This window comes from Pezoporus flaviventris, unplaced genomic scaffold (assembly GCF_033815535.1).
Source record: "Pezoporus flaviventris isolate CSIRO_AGI_PZ_B2104156 unplaced genomic scaffold, CSIRO_AGI_Pfla_v1 ptg000013l, whole genome shotgun sequence".
NCBI classification, from domain to species: domain Eukaryota; kingdom Metazoa; phylum Chordata; class Aves; order Psittaciformes; family Psittacidae; genus Pezoporus; species Pezoporus flaviventris.
This window is the reverse complement of record NW_026892561.1, coordinates 24051374-24063730: the sequence shown is the minus strand read 5'-3', so window position 1 is coordinate 24063730 and position 12357 is coordinate 24051374. Positions and strand designations below refer to the sequence as shown.

Here is a 12357-nt window from a genome sequence, read left to right as displayed (position 1 = left end):
AATTTTCCTATTAGGAACTTGCAATAGAATAAGGGTTAAGAATAGGAAAAAAATGCCAGAACTTCCAAGTCAGTTCCGTTACAGAATCCCAAAGCAGAAGCAAGCAAGCACAAATAAACTTGATAAAATTAGCTGCAACATCACTTTAAATGAATACAAGGGGAGAAAAAGGAATATGGAGAGAAGCAGCTAAATCAAATAAAATCTCTAAGGCACAAGAGCTTTTCTTTTTTTTGTTTTTTACCAATGATCGTTTCCACGTATTCCGAGTTGTCGTTGACATTGAAGAGGTCACCTGCTCCCAGGGCATAGTTCAGCGATTCCTCAAAAGCTCCCAGGTGGTAAAAAACTTTAGAAGCAACTAGAGCAGCAAACTGCCGACTCCGAAAGCCCTCATCTTCATAGAGAACTTCTCTGCAAAGGAGAGAGAGAAGAGGATCAGCTCTGTGTGCTCAGTTCTCTCTAAGGCCACATGACAGCTTGATCGAACTTGTGAGCCTGGGACTATAGCTCCAACCCCACATCCTCTTATATTAGTGCTTTCCAGAAAATATGGAGCCAGATGCTGTACTAGACAGTATCAAGCAACCAGAACTACATTTACTTCATATCTCATGTTCTTTTTAAGCAGCACGCCTTCAAGTAATAAGTGGCTTACATTTTGTCCACTGACTCAGAGATTTCTGCCCAGAAGTCATTGACAACAGCATTCAACTTGTGAAGAGCAAACTCCTACAAAAGATAATGTTACATTACATAAAAAATGCATTTATTACCTTTCCCCAGTAAAAATGAAGTACCACCCAAGACCAATATCATAAACACTGACCCATTTCAACAGCAAATTCTACTTTAAAAGACCTTAGCAAGCATTCACCAAACTTTCCAAGTCCTCTGCAAACAAAGGGTTGCTCATTTAACAGGTAAGACAACCTTGATGTTCCTTCCCAAAGCCTCTCTCTGTGATGAACAACTGGCTACAATTTCTTAAAATATAGAGGCTTTTAAGGAATACTTAATCCTTAAAATACAAGGTTTTCAAATCTTTGTGGCAACTTTCACGTAGCACATAGAATTGGCCTGTGGTCTATACCAGCCAACTCTTATGTATTTATTTGGACACAGTACTTTAGCAGATGAACAATATCCAGACTAGAATCAGCCCACTTATAATCAGTATAGAGCAAAAGCAGGCCTCACTCCGATCCATCACCACCTATGCCTGTTTCCAAACAAAACATTTAGGGGATTAACAATACTACAAGACACACATCTGCCTCCTTAAAGGAACTATGTTAACTGTTCAAGTAACTAGCAAGCACCATCAATACACCACCACTTTGAGTGTTTCATGATATCCTATGGATTAATACAGTCTGTGAACTGTAAAGTTTCTATTGTTATTTTTTTACTACTACTACTACTGTGATTCCACCCCCATCCCCAGTGAAAAATGTAACTGTGATTTTGTTTTACATCACTTAAATTATGTTAAAAACTTGAGATGTTCTTGAGCTTTGAATTTTTTGTAGTCAAAATGCAGTATCTGGAACACTTAATTAACAAAGCCCCATTATTATCAGAGAGCTAGAAGCTTTGATGACTAGAGAACTTTGCATGCAAAGCTCCATTTTCATCCTTTTTCAAAACAAGGAACTTTGACATCTGTTATCATGTTATCTAAACCCTTTCTTTCCCTAAATCTAGATAAGACTTAGGGCCCATCTGTTGCTATCCAACCATTAATTATGGAGATCTACTTATTTCGATTTCAAGCTCTCAACATAATGCATTTGCTGTTATTTTCTCCCAGATATAACAGCTTACCTTGAGCTGTGGCTCTTCTTCATCCAGAAGAGAGATAATTCCAGCTGCAAAACAAGATCATAGTCAGTTTTGGACTCTCTCGGTTTTAAAAGTGAACACGTTATGTAGTTCAAAACCAAGAGAATAGGGAAGAAGACTGTCTTTGGAATGCAGGTTTAAAAATCTTCAGTATGAAAATTCAATTATCAGATCCAAGTTTGTAATAAACATGATATAAAATAGTTCAAAATTTATAACTGAAAAGGTACACTGTTTATAAAAGATGATCTTTCTTAGAGGAAAACAGACAGGAACTCAAGAGAATCTGGGATTTACTTCCAGCTTTGCCACTGGCTTGCTGACTGCTTTCTAGTAAGCCACTTCCCACTTCCCCAAGGGGCATAAAGATCACGTCAAATCACCTGGGATGCTGCCCCAGGACATTGTACACACAGCTACAGAAATATTGTTTATCTGATGTAAGTGGAAGAGAGGTTATCTGAGGAGCTCAATCTGAAGACGGCTTTACCATCAGACTGCAAGGTTGCAACTGAAAACGTTGGAATAGCATCTGATTGAAGTCCAACACAATTCACTGCTTTTAATCTTTCATTTGTTGTATAGATTGATAACCTTTTAAAACTAAATAAGACATCATATTGGAAAGGCCAGCAAGCCTACTGGAGGGCTGAATTCGCCTTTCAAAAGATCTTGACAAATCTAAAAGGAGAGTGTGCAGGTCAAAACTAAAATGTACAAAAATAGAAAGGAATCTGAATAGTACAGTGGATTGAGATGAAACATCATCAATAGTATCATACGGCTGCAATGGAAGGAAGAGAACGCAAACTTCACAGGGAGGTGTGGAAGTGAGAGTGTTTCTTGGCAGGTATATGAGGGAATCCTTCATTCTGCTTGGCACTGACACATATGCGTCAGACCACTGTGTCCAGTGCTGGGCACCATATTTTAAGAGTTACGAGCAAACCTGGGTGTTCAGAACTGAGCAATAAGGACAAAAAGGTCCAACAATCAGGACTTACGCAGGTTAAATGGTCAGTCTATGGAAATCACATAAGGTTACAGAGGTCATACATGTACAGGGTAGCTGCCAACAGGAAAGGAATAATCTGATCTTTGTGCCAGATACAAAGAGGAACAGCAAGACAAAGCTTTATTTGGAGCTTCAATGATCAGGGTTTGATGGTAAGTTTTCTGACAGTAAGACAATTACTCACTTTGCCTAACAAGGTTGTAGAACCTCCAGTATCAGATTTTTTTAAAACCAGGCTAGACGCATGTCTGTAACAACAACTGAGGAAGTACTTATGTGGCCCTTCAACAAGGAAGGCAGGTTCTGTAGCCCAGCCCACATTGCTCCATTCAGCAACTTCAAACATATGATTTCATTTATTTACTTAAAAAAGCTCCTGTGCTTACCTGATCTATCAGGAAGGAATCTTACTTCTATTCAACATAACTTATTTCGCTTTTTAAAGACCTTCTGAAATTAATTCCTACTTCTCAATTAAAATAAGACTGAAACATACAGCAAAGAGTTCAGAAAGATAAAGCTTTTTGCAGACTATTACCCTCTGCACTGTTTCTCTCACAAAGACACACCTGTTACACATTAATTTCTGGCCCGAGTACTTTTAGAAATACCTCTCATGTTTTCATAGTGTTTAACATGCAGCTCCTCACACATTTCATTAGCCTGGACTCTTTAAGATGGCTTTTCCCCTGCTAGGCATTTGAATTTCTGACCTCCTGTAAAGTTCAAGTCTGCCTCTTCCCCTTTTCTCATTCCCTGCTGCACTCCTACAGAACCCACTGCCCAGGTGTGATACCTCTTATGGGTTATCCGCTTTAAGCGGGTGAGGCTCTTCAACTCACTGCTGCGGCACACCACGGTCTGCCAGGGGGCCCGCGAAGCCACCACGCTGCCCTCGCGAAGTACCGACAGGAAGAGGACGCGGTACTGGGGCGGACAGCACCGCCCTCTGCCTCCCGCGCGTCCCCACTGAGCCCGAAGAAGGGCCGGCCCGCTCCGGCCTCTGCAGCACCGGAGCGGCCGGGAGACCGCCGCAGGGCAAGGGCGGGCACCGGGCAGCCCCCGCGCGGCTCAGGCTTACAAACGCCGGTTGTGGCGAACCGCCGGGCACCAGACCGGCCTCCAGCTCCCACCGAGGCGCACGGCGGCGACCAGCCAGGGGTGCCCGGGGCGCCTGGGGCGGGGGGAAGCCCCGGTGATAGGAGGCCAGACGAAGCGCCGCTGCCGGAGCCCTCGCGGCCTGCGGCGGTGCCCAGTCACGGCCCTGACTCAGCGAAACCCCATCGGGGAACGCTACCCCACGCCGCTCCCTCACCGGCCGAGGTGATCATGGTGCCGCCCGCCCGGCCCAGGTACGGAGGGAGGTAGGGTCCACTCCGGCCCAGGTGCGGTGGTGCTACCGCCGGGGTCCGCGCCGCTGAAGCTCCGCCGCCGCCGCCCGGCCCGGAAGTGCCGCGAAGGGCCCCTTCCGGCAGGACTCCGGTGCTCTCGGGAAGGGTGCCTGTGGCGAGCGCCTGCGCCGGGCGGTGAAAAAGCAGCCCGGCGCGGGCGGGACAGCTCTGCTTCCCGGGGTCTCGCAGTTTGCGTTAGCCCGCTCGGAGGCGCGCCGCTGCCGTGTACCCCGCCGATCCTACGCACCCCACGGGAGACTTCACAGTCTCCCCCCCCCCAAGGGCTGTAGGATCCCCACGGGTGACCCCGCGAATGCCCACGTTTGCGTTGTGATCAAATGGCTGCCTCTGTCTGACCCGTACAGATGGCATCTCCCACATGCTCGCAGTGGGGTGGCATGTTTCGGCGCACAGGCATTGCCCACCTCTTGCAGGCTGCCTCTCTAGGCCCTGACTCTTCTCACATACCTTATAGCGTTGAGGAAAGGCTTCACCCAAACCCATTCCCCCTTGCAAAGGAAAGCACATGTACTGATGCACCCGACAAGCCCTAACCAGAACATTTTCCTTGTTATCGCTCGGCAGCACAGGGTGGTGTCCAGATCTCCCACGCACAGGTGTACCTGAAGGTCCCCCAGTTGCGGAGGAACATGGAGTTATTTCAGCTCCTATTTTGGTTCCAGTAGAGGCAGGTGGGAAAAAATCAGGCTTGTGGAGTTTTCCTTTCACCAAGGAAAGCCCAGCTCAGCAGCAATGGTGCTGCACAAGAGATCGAAGCACCCAGACTTCAGCAGCATTGATTTCTACCTGTTTCTGCTAAATAGGAAAAAATACTTTATGAAGGACTTTAATTCCTGAAGGAAACCTTACGGCCTCAGTTAATGAATGTTATTAATGACATAACAAATGACAAAGCCCTACTCATGATGCCGAGAGGGTCAGCTCTGCTCTTCTCAGAAAACAGAAGATCTCCAGCTTTCCCCACTGCCCACAGGTGAGCAGCCTACTTGAGCTCCACACAGACCAATTCTGATGATCTTCTGGATCCATATACTGGGGCCACTTCCAGTCCCTCCCAATACATCTTTTATTTAAATCAAGAGAAACATCAGTCAAACCACACATAATGCTGCTTTACGGATAACACCATGGCAAACAAAAACCAAACTGAAGCACGTTCCAGTTCAGAAATTAAATGTCTTTATTTTTACAGCAATCCTGTAAGATCACAGTGCCCTTCAGTTATTAAATCAACTAAACATGAGAGAGTATCTGCTGCACCTCCACATGCCCAGCTATTAAGAAAAAAAAAGGAAAAGAAAAAAAAAAATTTAAAATTCAAGTCACTTTTATTCCTCAGTCAAAGGAAAACAATACTTTTGATCAGCTGTATTCTCACACCTTCTAAACCCCACACAGTTCATCCACTTCCACAAAAGTCTCACTGCAAGGGTAAACTTGCATGATTTACTTAAAAATTACCAATAAATAAATCCATTGGATTTGTAGCACTAAGATATGTTTAACTGCAAGTCTCTTGGGCAACCTCTTCACTCATAAATTCTAACTGTCAAAGGCCAAATACTGCAAGAAAACAAAGATTCACTTGACATACTGTGAAGTCCTACTGGACTCACCTAACCAAAGAAAGTATGTAACTGCGCAGCGACCTGGGCTCTACTGTGAATACAAGCAGAGGGAATCTATCACATAGCACACATATGCACTCATGCCAGGGAAAGAGCAGGATACCTTCATCTTGCTAAGATGCACTCACTATTAGGTGCTGAAGCCCAGAGTCATAAACACAGCCACCCACATCGCGTGACTTTATTGAGTCACTTGGTTACATTTCTATTTTCCACCTGGTTGTAAGCAAAGAAATCCTACAGAATCCTGCAGGCTGGAAGGAGAGCTGGTTTTGGTGCCACCTCTGCTGACATCAGCTGCCTCCTAGGTTCGCTCTCTCCAACACATACCCACACAGGAAAGTGTTTCTGCTGTGAAGAGATGTGACACACACTTCTCCAAATGCTTGGCATCCACCTGCCCCTTCCCACCGCCTTATGGCAGCAACAGCATGTTACAGCTGCATTTCAGGTGAAGCTTTCCTAGGTAGACCAAACTTTCCTATGTAACCAATCCTAACTGTCACAACACATTCAAACAAGCAGCATGATAATGCAGAGACTTGCTGAGCACACCTGGAAATGCTCCCCATCTCTCCCACTCGACGCTACCAACATGTTCCAGGCACCCTTCATTGCTCTCTCCCAGCCAAAAGGGCAAAGCAGCACCATGACTAAAGGGACCAACTGTAAACGCAAGAGCTGCTAAGCTCTGCTCCAGCATCACCATCGTAGCACCAGAGAGGTAGGTAGGCACTGCTGTCCCCATCCTACTGGTGAGGAAACTGAAGCACAGAAAAATGGTTTATTGAAAAATGTTGATGATCATGGTGATAGGCAGAGCTGGGTACAAAACCCATCCCCTGCTCCAGGTAGAGCTAGGGAGATGCCAAAGGCACACAGCTGGCCAGAGCTGGCAGGACTGCAGACACTTCAGTTGCCACTGTGAAAGAAGGACCCAGAGAGAGAACAGACATGTAATGAGAACGTACTGATGTAATTCAGCAGCTAACTCAGAGGAGAGGTAGGCAAGAGGTGACAGGCTGAAGTTTCTGGTCTGAGCTAATTGCAACTCCAAAAGGACAGCTAGCCCCAAACAAAACCCAGAGTTTGTGCTAAAATTATACAAGATGTGTTTTATGTTGCATTTAAGTAAGAACAAAAAAGGTATTCTTAGCATTATAGTAATACTCCTCATAAACCAAGGATTTGTAATTAATTGCGTTGCCCCACAGGCTACAAGCAGCCTTTTGGAACAACTTAAATAGATTATTTTTCTATTTTTATATTTATTTATGAAGCAGCCAGTTTCTTGTGCTTCAGGCCACTTCCAAGACCTGCTACCACATGGCTGTGGAGATGTCCAAAGTAAGATGCGCCTCTCCCATAACCCCATCAAGCATCAGTCACACCTTAGTGTCCATCTGCCACCCACTCCAACCCAGGCAAACCATCAGTCAGTCTGTGAGCACCAAGCACAAGCCAGAGGGATGGATCCTGCTTCCAAATCACACTTTGCTCCATCTGCCCTTACTATCAGGATCTTCTGAGTTATTCTTACTGCCCAGTGGGCTGTTACTGCATTCTTCGTATTATACAGTCACATTCAAGCCTCTTCTATAGCCATTGCAAGTCTCCACACCACCATGCTATTTGTCTTCTTTTTTTTTTTTTTTTTTCCTGATCAGAGAAAGGGTGGGAACTTCCAGCAGCAGCTCCAGGCATCCCCTGGCAGCACGTGTTGGCTCTCTGGCATACACATCAGGCTGTTGGGAGCTACAAAAGACCCTGGGAGTTAAGCTGAGCAGCTTCTCTCATTAGCGGTGGGTCCTCAGAGGAGAAGGTGAGTGGGCATGCACTAGCTTCTCCTCCCACTGCTCCAAATCCACTGGGCAGATCAAGGACATGGACTATGTTAAGCACGCAGCAGTTCTAAGTGCCTGTGCCTCCAGCAGCTTCTTCGTAGTTTCCATTGGGGGACAGGCTGGTTAGAGCCACTTCTTCTTCAGGGTCCTGCAGATCATCTGCAAAGAGCAGAGTGAGGTCAAGGGAGATCTAAATGGGAAACCTTTATTAAGGCAAAATGCAACTTAAGATGAAAAGAACACATGGGACAAAGCCATTGATATATACTCACAACCTACACACAGCTGATTTTTTTCATAACTGATTTTCATTTTGGTTTACAAACTCCACATTGCTTCCACAAATGGGTTATCTATGAGCAAAGGAGCTCACTGCCCAGCTCCCTGGCAGTGCTGTCAGGGGTGTAGTTGGGCACTGGACCTCACGTGATTCATTTAGACACACAAAAGGCCAGAAAACAGGGAGATGGCAACATAGCAGCCACATGTGCACAAGTTGTCTTCAGTTTCTGGCCAAACTACAGCCAGGAAAGAGACATCAGCTGCAGACCTGGAAATAGTTTCAGGAGGCCACCAGCAACAGGTTTGGCCAATCAGGACAACCAAGGAGTCAGTGAGGAACCTGACAGTCACAGCAGGAGTACAAGTGAGGGAGCTGCACATACCTTCATGAATGTTGTTTGCAGCTTTTGCGTTGTGATCTTTTCTCCAACTCCTCCGGCTCCAAGAAACGCACCGCAGGAAGGATGGGAGCCTCCACCTCTCCCTGTCTTTCACCTCTTCTGGATAAATGAGAGAAGATGAGTTCAGACCAACAGCAGGTCAGCCCTACTGCTTCTCCACCTCCCTGGTGCAGACTCACCACATCTCCCCTCGTCAAGCCCAATGCTTCATGGAAAAACCGGGTGCACTCCACAGAGCCCACCCCTAGAAAGCAGCTGCTGGCAATCCTTATTTCAGGCAGACATATCTCTGCTACCATCGAAATCTGTCCCCAGAGTCAGTTTCTACCTTGCTACGTCACTAACAAAACCATCCTGAATGCAGCAGCCCAGAGCAAAAACCTGGCAGGAGCTCAGCAGGCACACAGTGGGGACTGGCACAGTTAGGGCACTCCTGCATAAGGAAGTTTTTCTTTTGTATTATCACACACCTTTTGCCACATCAGCCTATTCACTGCTCCCTGCTTTATTAAGCAATTCCTCCCTTCTAGGAAGACCTACTGAACAAGCAGACTTGCAACACACTGAAAGCTACTGCTGTAACTGCTTGCAAAATGCAAAGAGCATGTAGCCTCCATCGATGTATTTATTCTGGAGGACAATGAAGATCACAAGTTACTACAGGCTTTCAAGCCATTACAGTAAAACACTGCACCAGGTCTCCAACAGCAGCAGTTTCCATTGAAATATGATAGGAGCCTTTCACCTCCTAATCAGACAACAAATTATAAACCACTTCAGTGTCCTTCAGCTTATCAAACCGTTGCGACATGAGAGGGTTCACAGTGGCAGTCTTTCCTGCCAGTCAATAAACCAAAACCTCCAGCTGTAAAGACATCCTCTCCTCACAGTGTATGGGGACTCTGGCCACCATTGAAACATGGCAGAAGAGCAGCCCAATACACTCCTGCTTAGACCCAAGAGATACAGGAACCCCACTGCCATTCCTGTCCCAGATCCACTGCATAAATGACAGTGTCCAGGACATTCCCAGCACAGGGAGGAGGGCTGCAGCTTCAGAGCAACTGTCTTAGGCAGAGCTGAGCAGCAGTGTGGGTAGAAGAGTAAGCTAGGCTGAAATAAAACAGGCATAAGCACAGGTACACGGAGCCTTACATTCTATACACCTAGCAGCATCCTTATCCAGATGCATCTGAATAAGCCCTTTTTTCAGCTTAGCACAAGCCCCTTTGAAAGTCAAGAGGGAAAAAAGACAAGCTCAGCACTGACTGAGGACATCCTTAAGGTGGCATCCCTAGAACCTGCCTTGCAGGGTGCTCTGGAGCCCACGCCTATCTCTTCCACAGTCCTCCCTCACATTACATTAAATATATTATTCCCCTTGTGCCTTGCTTGTGGGGAAAGCCACGGGTGGAAAGAGAGCAGGCTGCAATGAAGCTGGTGCCTGGCACTGCCAGGTCCCCACCTCCCTGGAGGCCACATTTGAGATCCCTCTGGCCATATGGAGATTTTAGAAGTTAGGGCTCACAGGGGCATGGAAAGAAGCTACCCTTGCCTAAGGTTGAACCCTAAAGCTGATGAGTGTCCTCATTACACATGCAAGTCCTTAGACACTTACATGACCAGGCAGAGCATTGGCAGAGAACTAAAGCAACACACTGAGTCCTTCTACCCACCATGCTTATAAAGCACACACAAACAGGCTTCAATACCTGCTCCAGCTCCTGTTCCTCTTTCTCTACAGGTGACTGCTATGCTGCTTCCATGTCTGTCTGAAGGACAAATCCACAGCTAGCCACAAAAATACATTCTGAGCCAAGCACCAGCAATGTGCAGAGGTAGAGAAAGGTCACACATGCAGGGATGTTTTTCTGCCTCTGCAGCTGCTGTCCCAACCAGGCTGCTGTGTCCAGAAATGAAGGGCTCACTGCTATCTGGGAGAACAACAGAAATTCTTGCAGTAGGAGCAATGTGAGGAAGACAAAAGCATGTGAAAAAAGATGGAAAGGGGATCATGCATACTTCCATAGAAAGAGTTGGCAGAAGACAACCCTGAACCCTCGCAGTGAGTCCCAACCACTTCAAAGCTACTCAACATTCAGATCCAGGATTCTGGACTGAGCAGATGGAAAGAAGCACCTGAGCTGCTGCTGACCATCCCCATGTCCCAGGCATCCTAGAGGACCTGGGCAATGTGGTGCTGCAGGCAAGTGCGAGGATTCCTTGGGGTAAAGGCGGTGAGACAGCAAAGCACCTAGAAATGATGGGGAGCAAGGGAAAACTGGGGAAAAAAAGTGAAAGAAGGAAGTAAGAAAGAGAAACAGTCCAAGACAAGCAGTGCCAAAGATTAAAGTGAACCCAGGCAAGTTTGTGTGGCTGCTATGACAGCAGAGCCTGCCCAGCTGCCCATCACCCTGAGTTTGCACACAAACATGACTCACATTTCACCCCAGGGCAAATGCTGTTCCTCAAAGCCCTGCTTAACACCAGCTTTCATCCTGCCATGCTCACCTTGCTTAAACTGACCACCACCAGATGCGAACACTTACTGTTCTTATTCATTATGTAAAGTCAGCACGAGCATCTTCCCTCCTGCAGGAAGGTCAGGACCTGCCTGCACCCTACAGCAAGGGCCACACCCCAGTCCTGCATCCCCAGGAACACACATCCATAAGCATGGATGGCCCATGGTGTCACAGCCATAAGCTGCCACATCCCTGCTATCTGTGATGCCTGCTATGTGCTCTAGCGCTTCCCAACCTGCTGGGAAGTTTGTCCTCCCCAGCTGCCAGGGCTGGGAAGTCAACCAGAAAGAGACATTGGGAAGGCTCTGATCCCACCAGCATGAAAGAGAATTCACTGGGAAAAGCAGATGTGACTGGGTGGGTGGAAGATCCTATGAGGGCTGATTACATTCCAATGGGAAAAGCCAGATCCCACTGTGGGGAAGGAAGATCCCATCAGGAGTGGTAAGATCCCGTTAGGATGGGGTAGATCCCACCGGGAAATGGAACAAATCCAACTGTAAAAGGCCCGCCCCCAGTGTAAAGCCACCCGCTGTCCCCCGGCCGGTCCCCCCCAAGTACCTGAGGGGTGCTGCAGAGCGGCCCGCAGGGCGCGGCAGGCGGCGGCGCGGCAGTCGCGCAGGTCTGAGGGGCTGCCGGGGCTGTACCGGGCTGCCTGCACCGTGCCGGGCGCCGGGAAGTGCCGCCGCAGCGTGGCGTCCAGCACCGCCGCGTCCTCCGCTTCCCCGCAAGGCAGGAGAACACCGACAACGGCGGGCGGCGGCTCTGGGGGCAGGCGGCCGCGCACATCGCGCACCACCTCCCGCAGGCGGACCCGGGCCCCTTGGCCCCGCGCCGCCCCGCCGCGGCACAGCACCAGCAGCAGCCTCGCTCCCAGCGCCCGCCGCCCGCAGACAACCCGCCGCCGCGACTGGCAGCCCTGCCCCGGCGGAGCCTCCTCCCCCAGGAGGTCGCGGGCGAAGGCGGTCAACGTGGCTGCTGCCGGGGCCCCCTCTGCCACCTCGGCCACCAGCAGCACTGCCCGCCGGCCACCCGCCAGCTCCACCAGCGCCCGCAACTCCTGAAGCTCCTCCGCCGCCATCCCCACCGCTGCAGCGCACCCTGCCCGGTCCCGCACCGTCCCCGGGACCGCACCACCCCCGGCCCCGCCCCCCGGCTCCGCTCACCACTCCCTCGCACCCTGCATCACTCCCGGCCCCGTGCCCGGGCACCATCTCTTCAGCCCCCGAGCCAAGCACCACCCGTGAATCCCCCCACACACCTCCCCGCCCCATGAGAGGCGTCCCCCAGCATCTCCGGCAGCGTCCCGGGACCGGCACAGCCCCTCCAGTGAACAGCCCGTGCTGCTGCCGGGTGGGCAGAACAGAGAGGGTACTGGAGGGGAACTGGGGCCCCCATATCTGCC

At 49.0% G+C, this 12357-nt stretch overlaps 2 protein-coding genes across 3 annotated transcripts in view; both read right to left on the bottom strand.

The window, feature by feature from the left end:
* Positions 1 to 4329, bottom strand: part of PSMD1 (proteasome 26S subunit, non-ATPase 1) — a 69877-nt gene extending 65548 nt beyond the window's left edge. Inside the window, exons 1-4 of the mRNA XM_061452262.1 lie at positions 4176 to 4329; positions 1828 to 1871; positions 659 to 732; positions 245 to 414 (exon numbers count right to left, since the gene is read on the bottom strand). Of these exons, the coding sequence (XP_061308246.1) occupies positions 245 to 414; positions 659 to 732; positions 1828 to 1871; positions 4176 to 4191 (304 nt within the window). The 5' untranslated portion in view covers positions 4192 to 4329. The remainder of the gene's footprint in view (positions 1 to 244; positions 415 to 658; positions 733 to 1827; positions 1872 to 4175) is intronic.
* Positions 4330 to 7531: 3202 nt separating this feature from the next.
* On the bottom strand, positions 7532 to 12103 carry CUNH2orf72 (chromosome unknown C2orf72 homolog). 2 transcript variants are annotated; one of them, XM_061452239.1, is made up of 3 exons: positions 11514 to 12103; positions 8410 to 8526; positions 7532 to 7903 (listed from the first exon to the last, which is right to left on the bottom strand). In XM_061452239.1, the coding sequence occupies exons 1-3, from the start codon at positions 12031 to 12033 to the stop codon at positions 7812 to 7814; spliced, it is 729 nt and encodes a 242-aa protein (XP_061308223.1). In that variant the 5' UTR covers positions 12034 to 12103; the 3' UTR covers positions 7532 to 7811. The 2 variants fall into 2 exon arrangements, with proteins under 2 accessions (XP_061308223.1, XP_061308224.1); XM_061452240.1 differs by having other exon boundaries at positions 8410 to 8523.
* Positions 12104 to 12357: the final 254 nt, after the last annotated feature.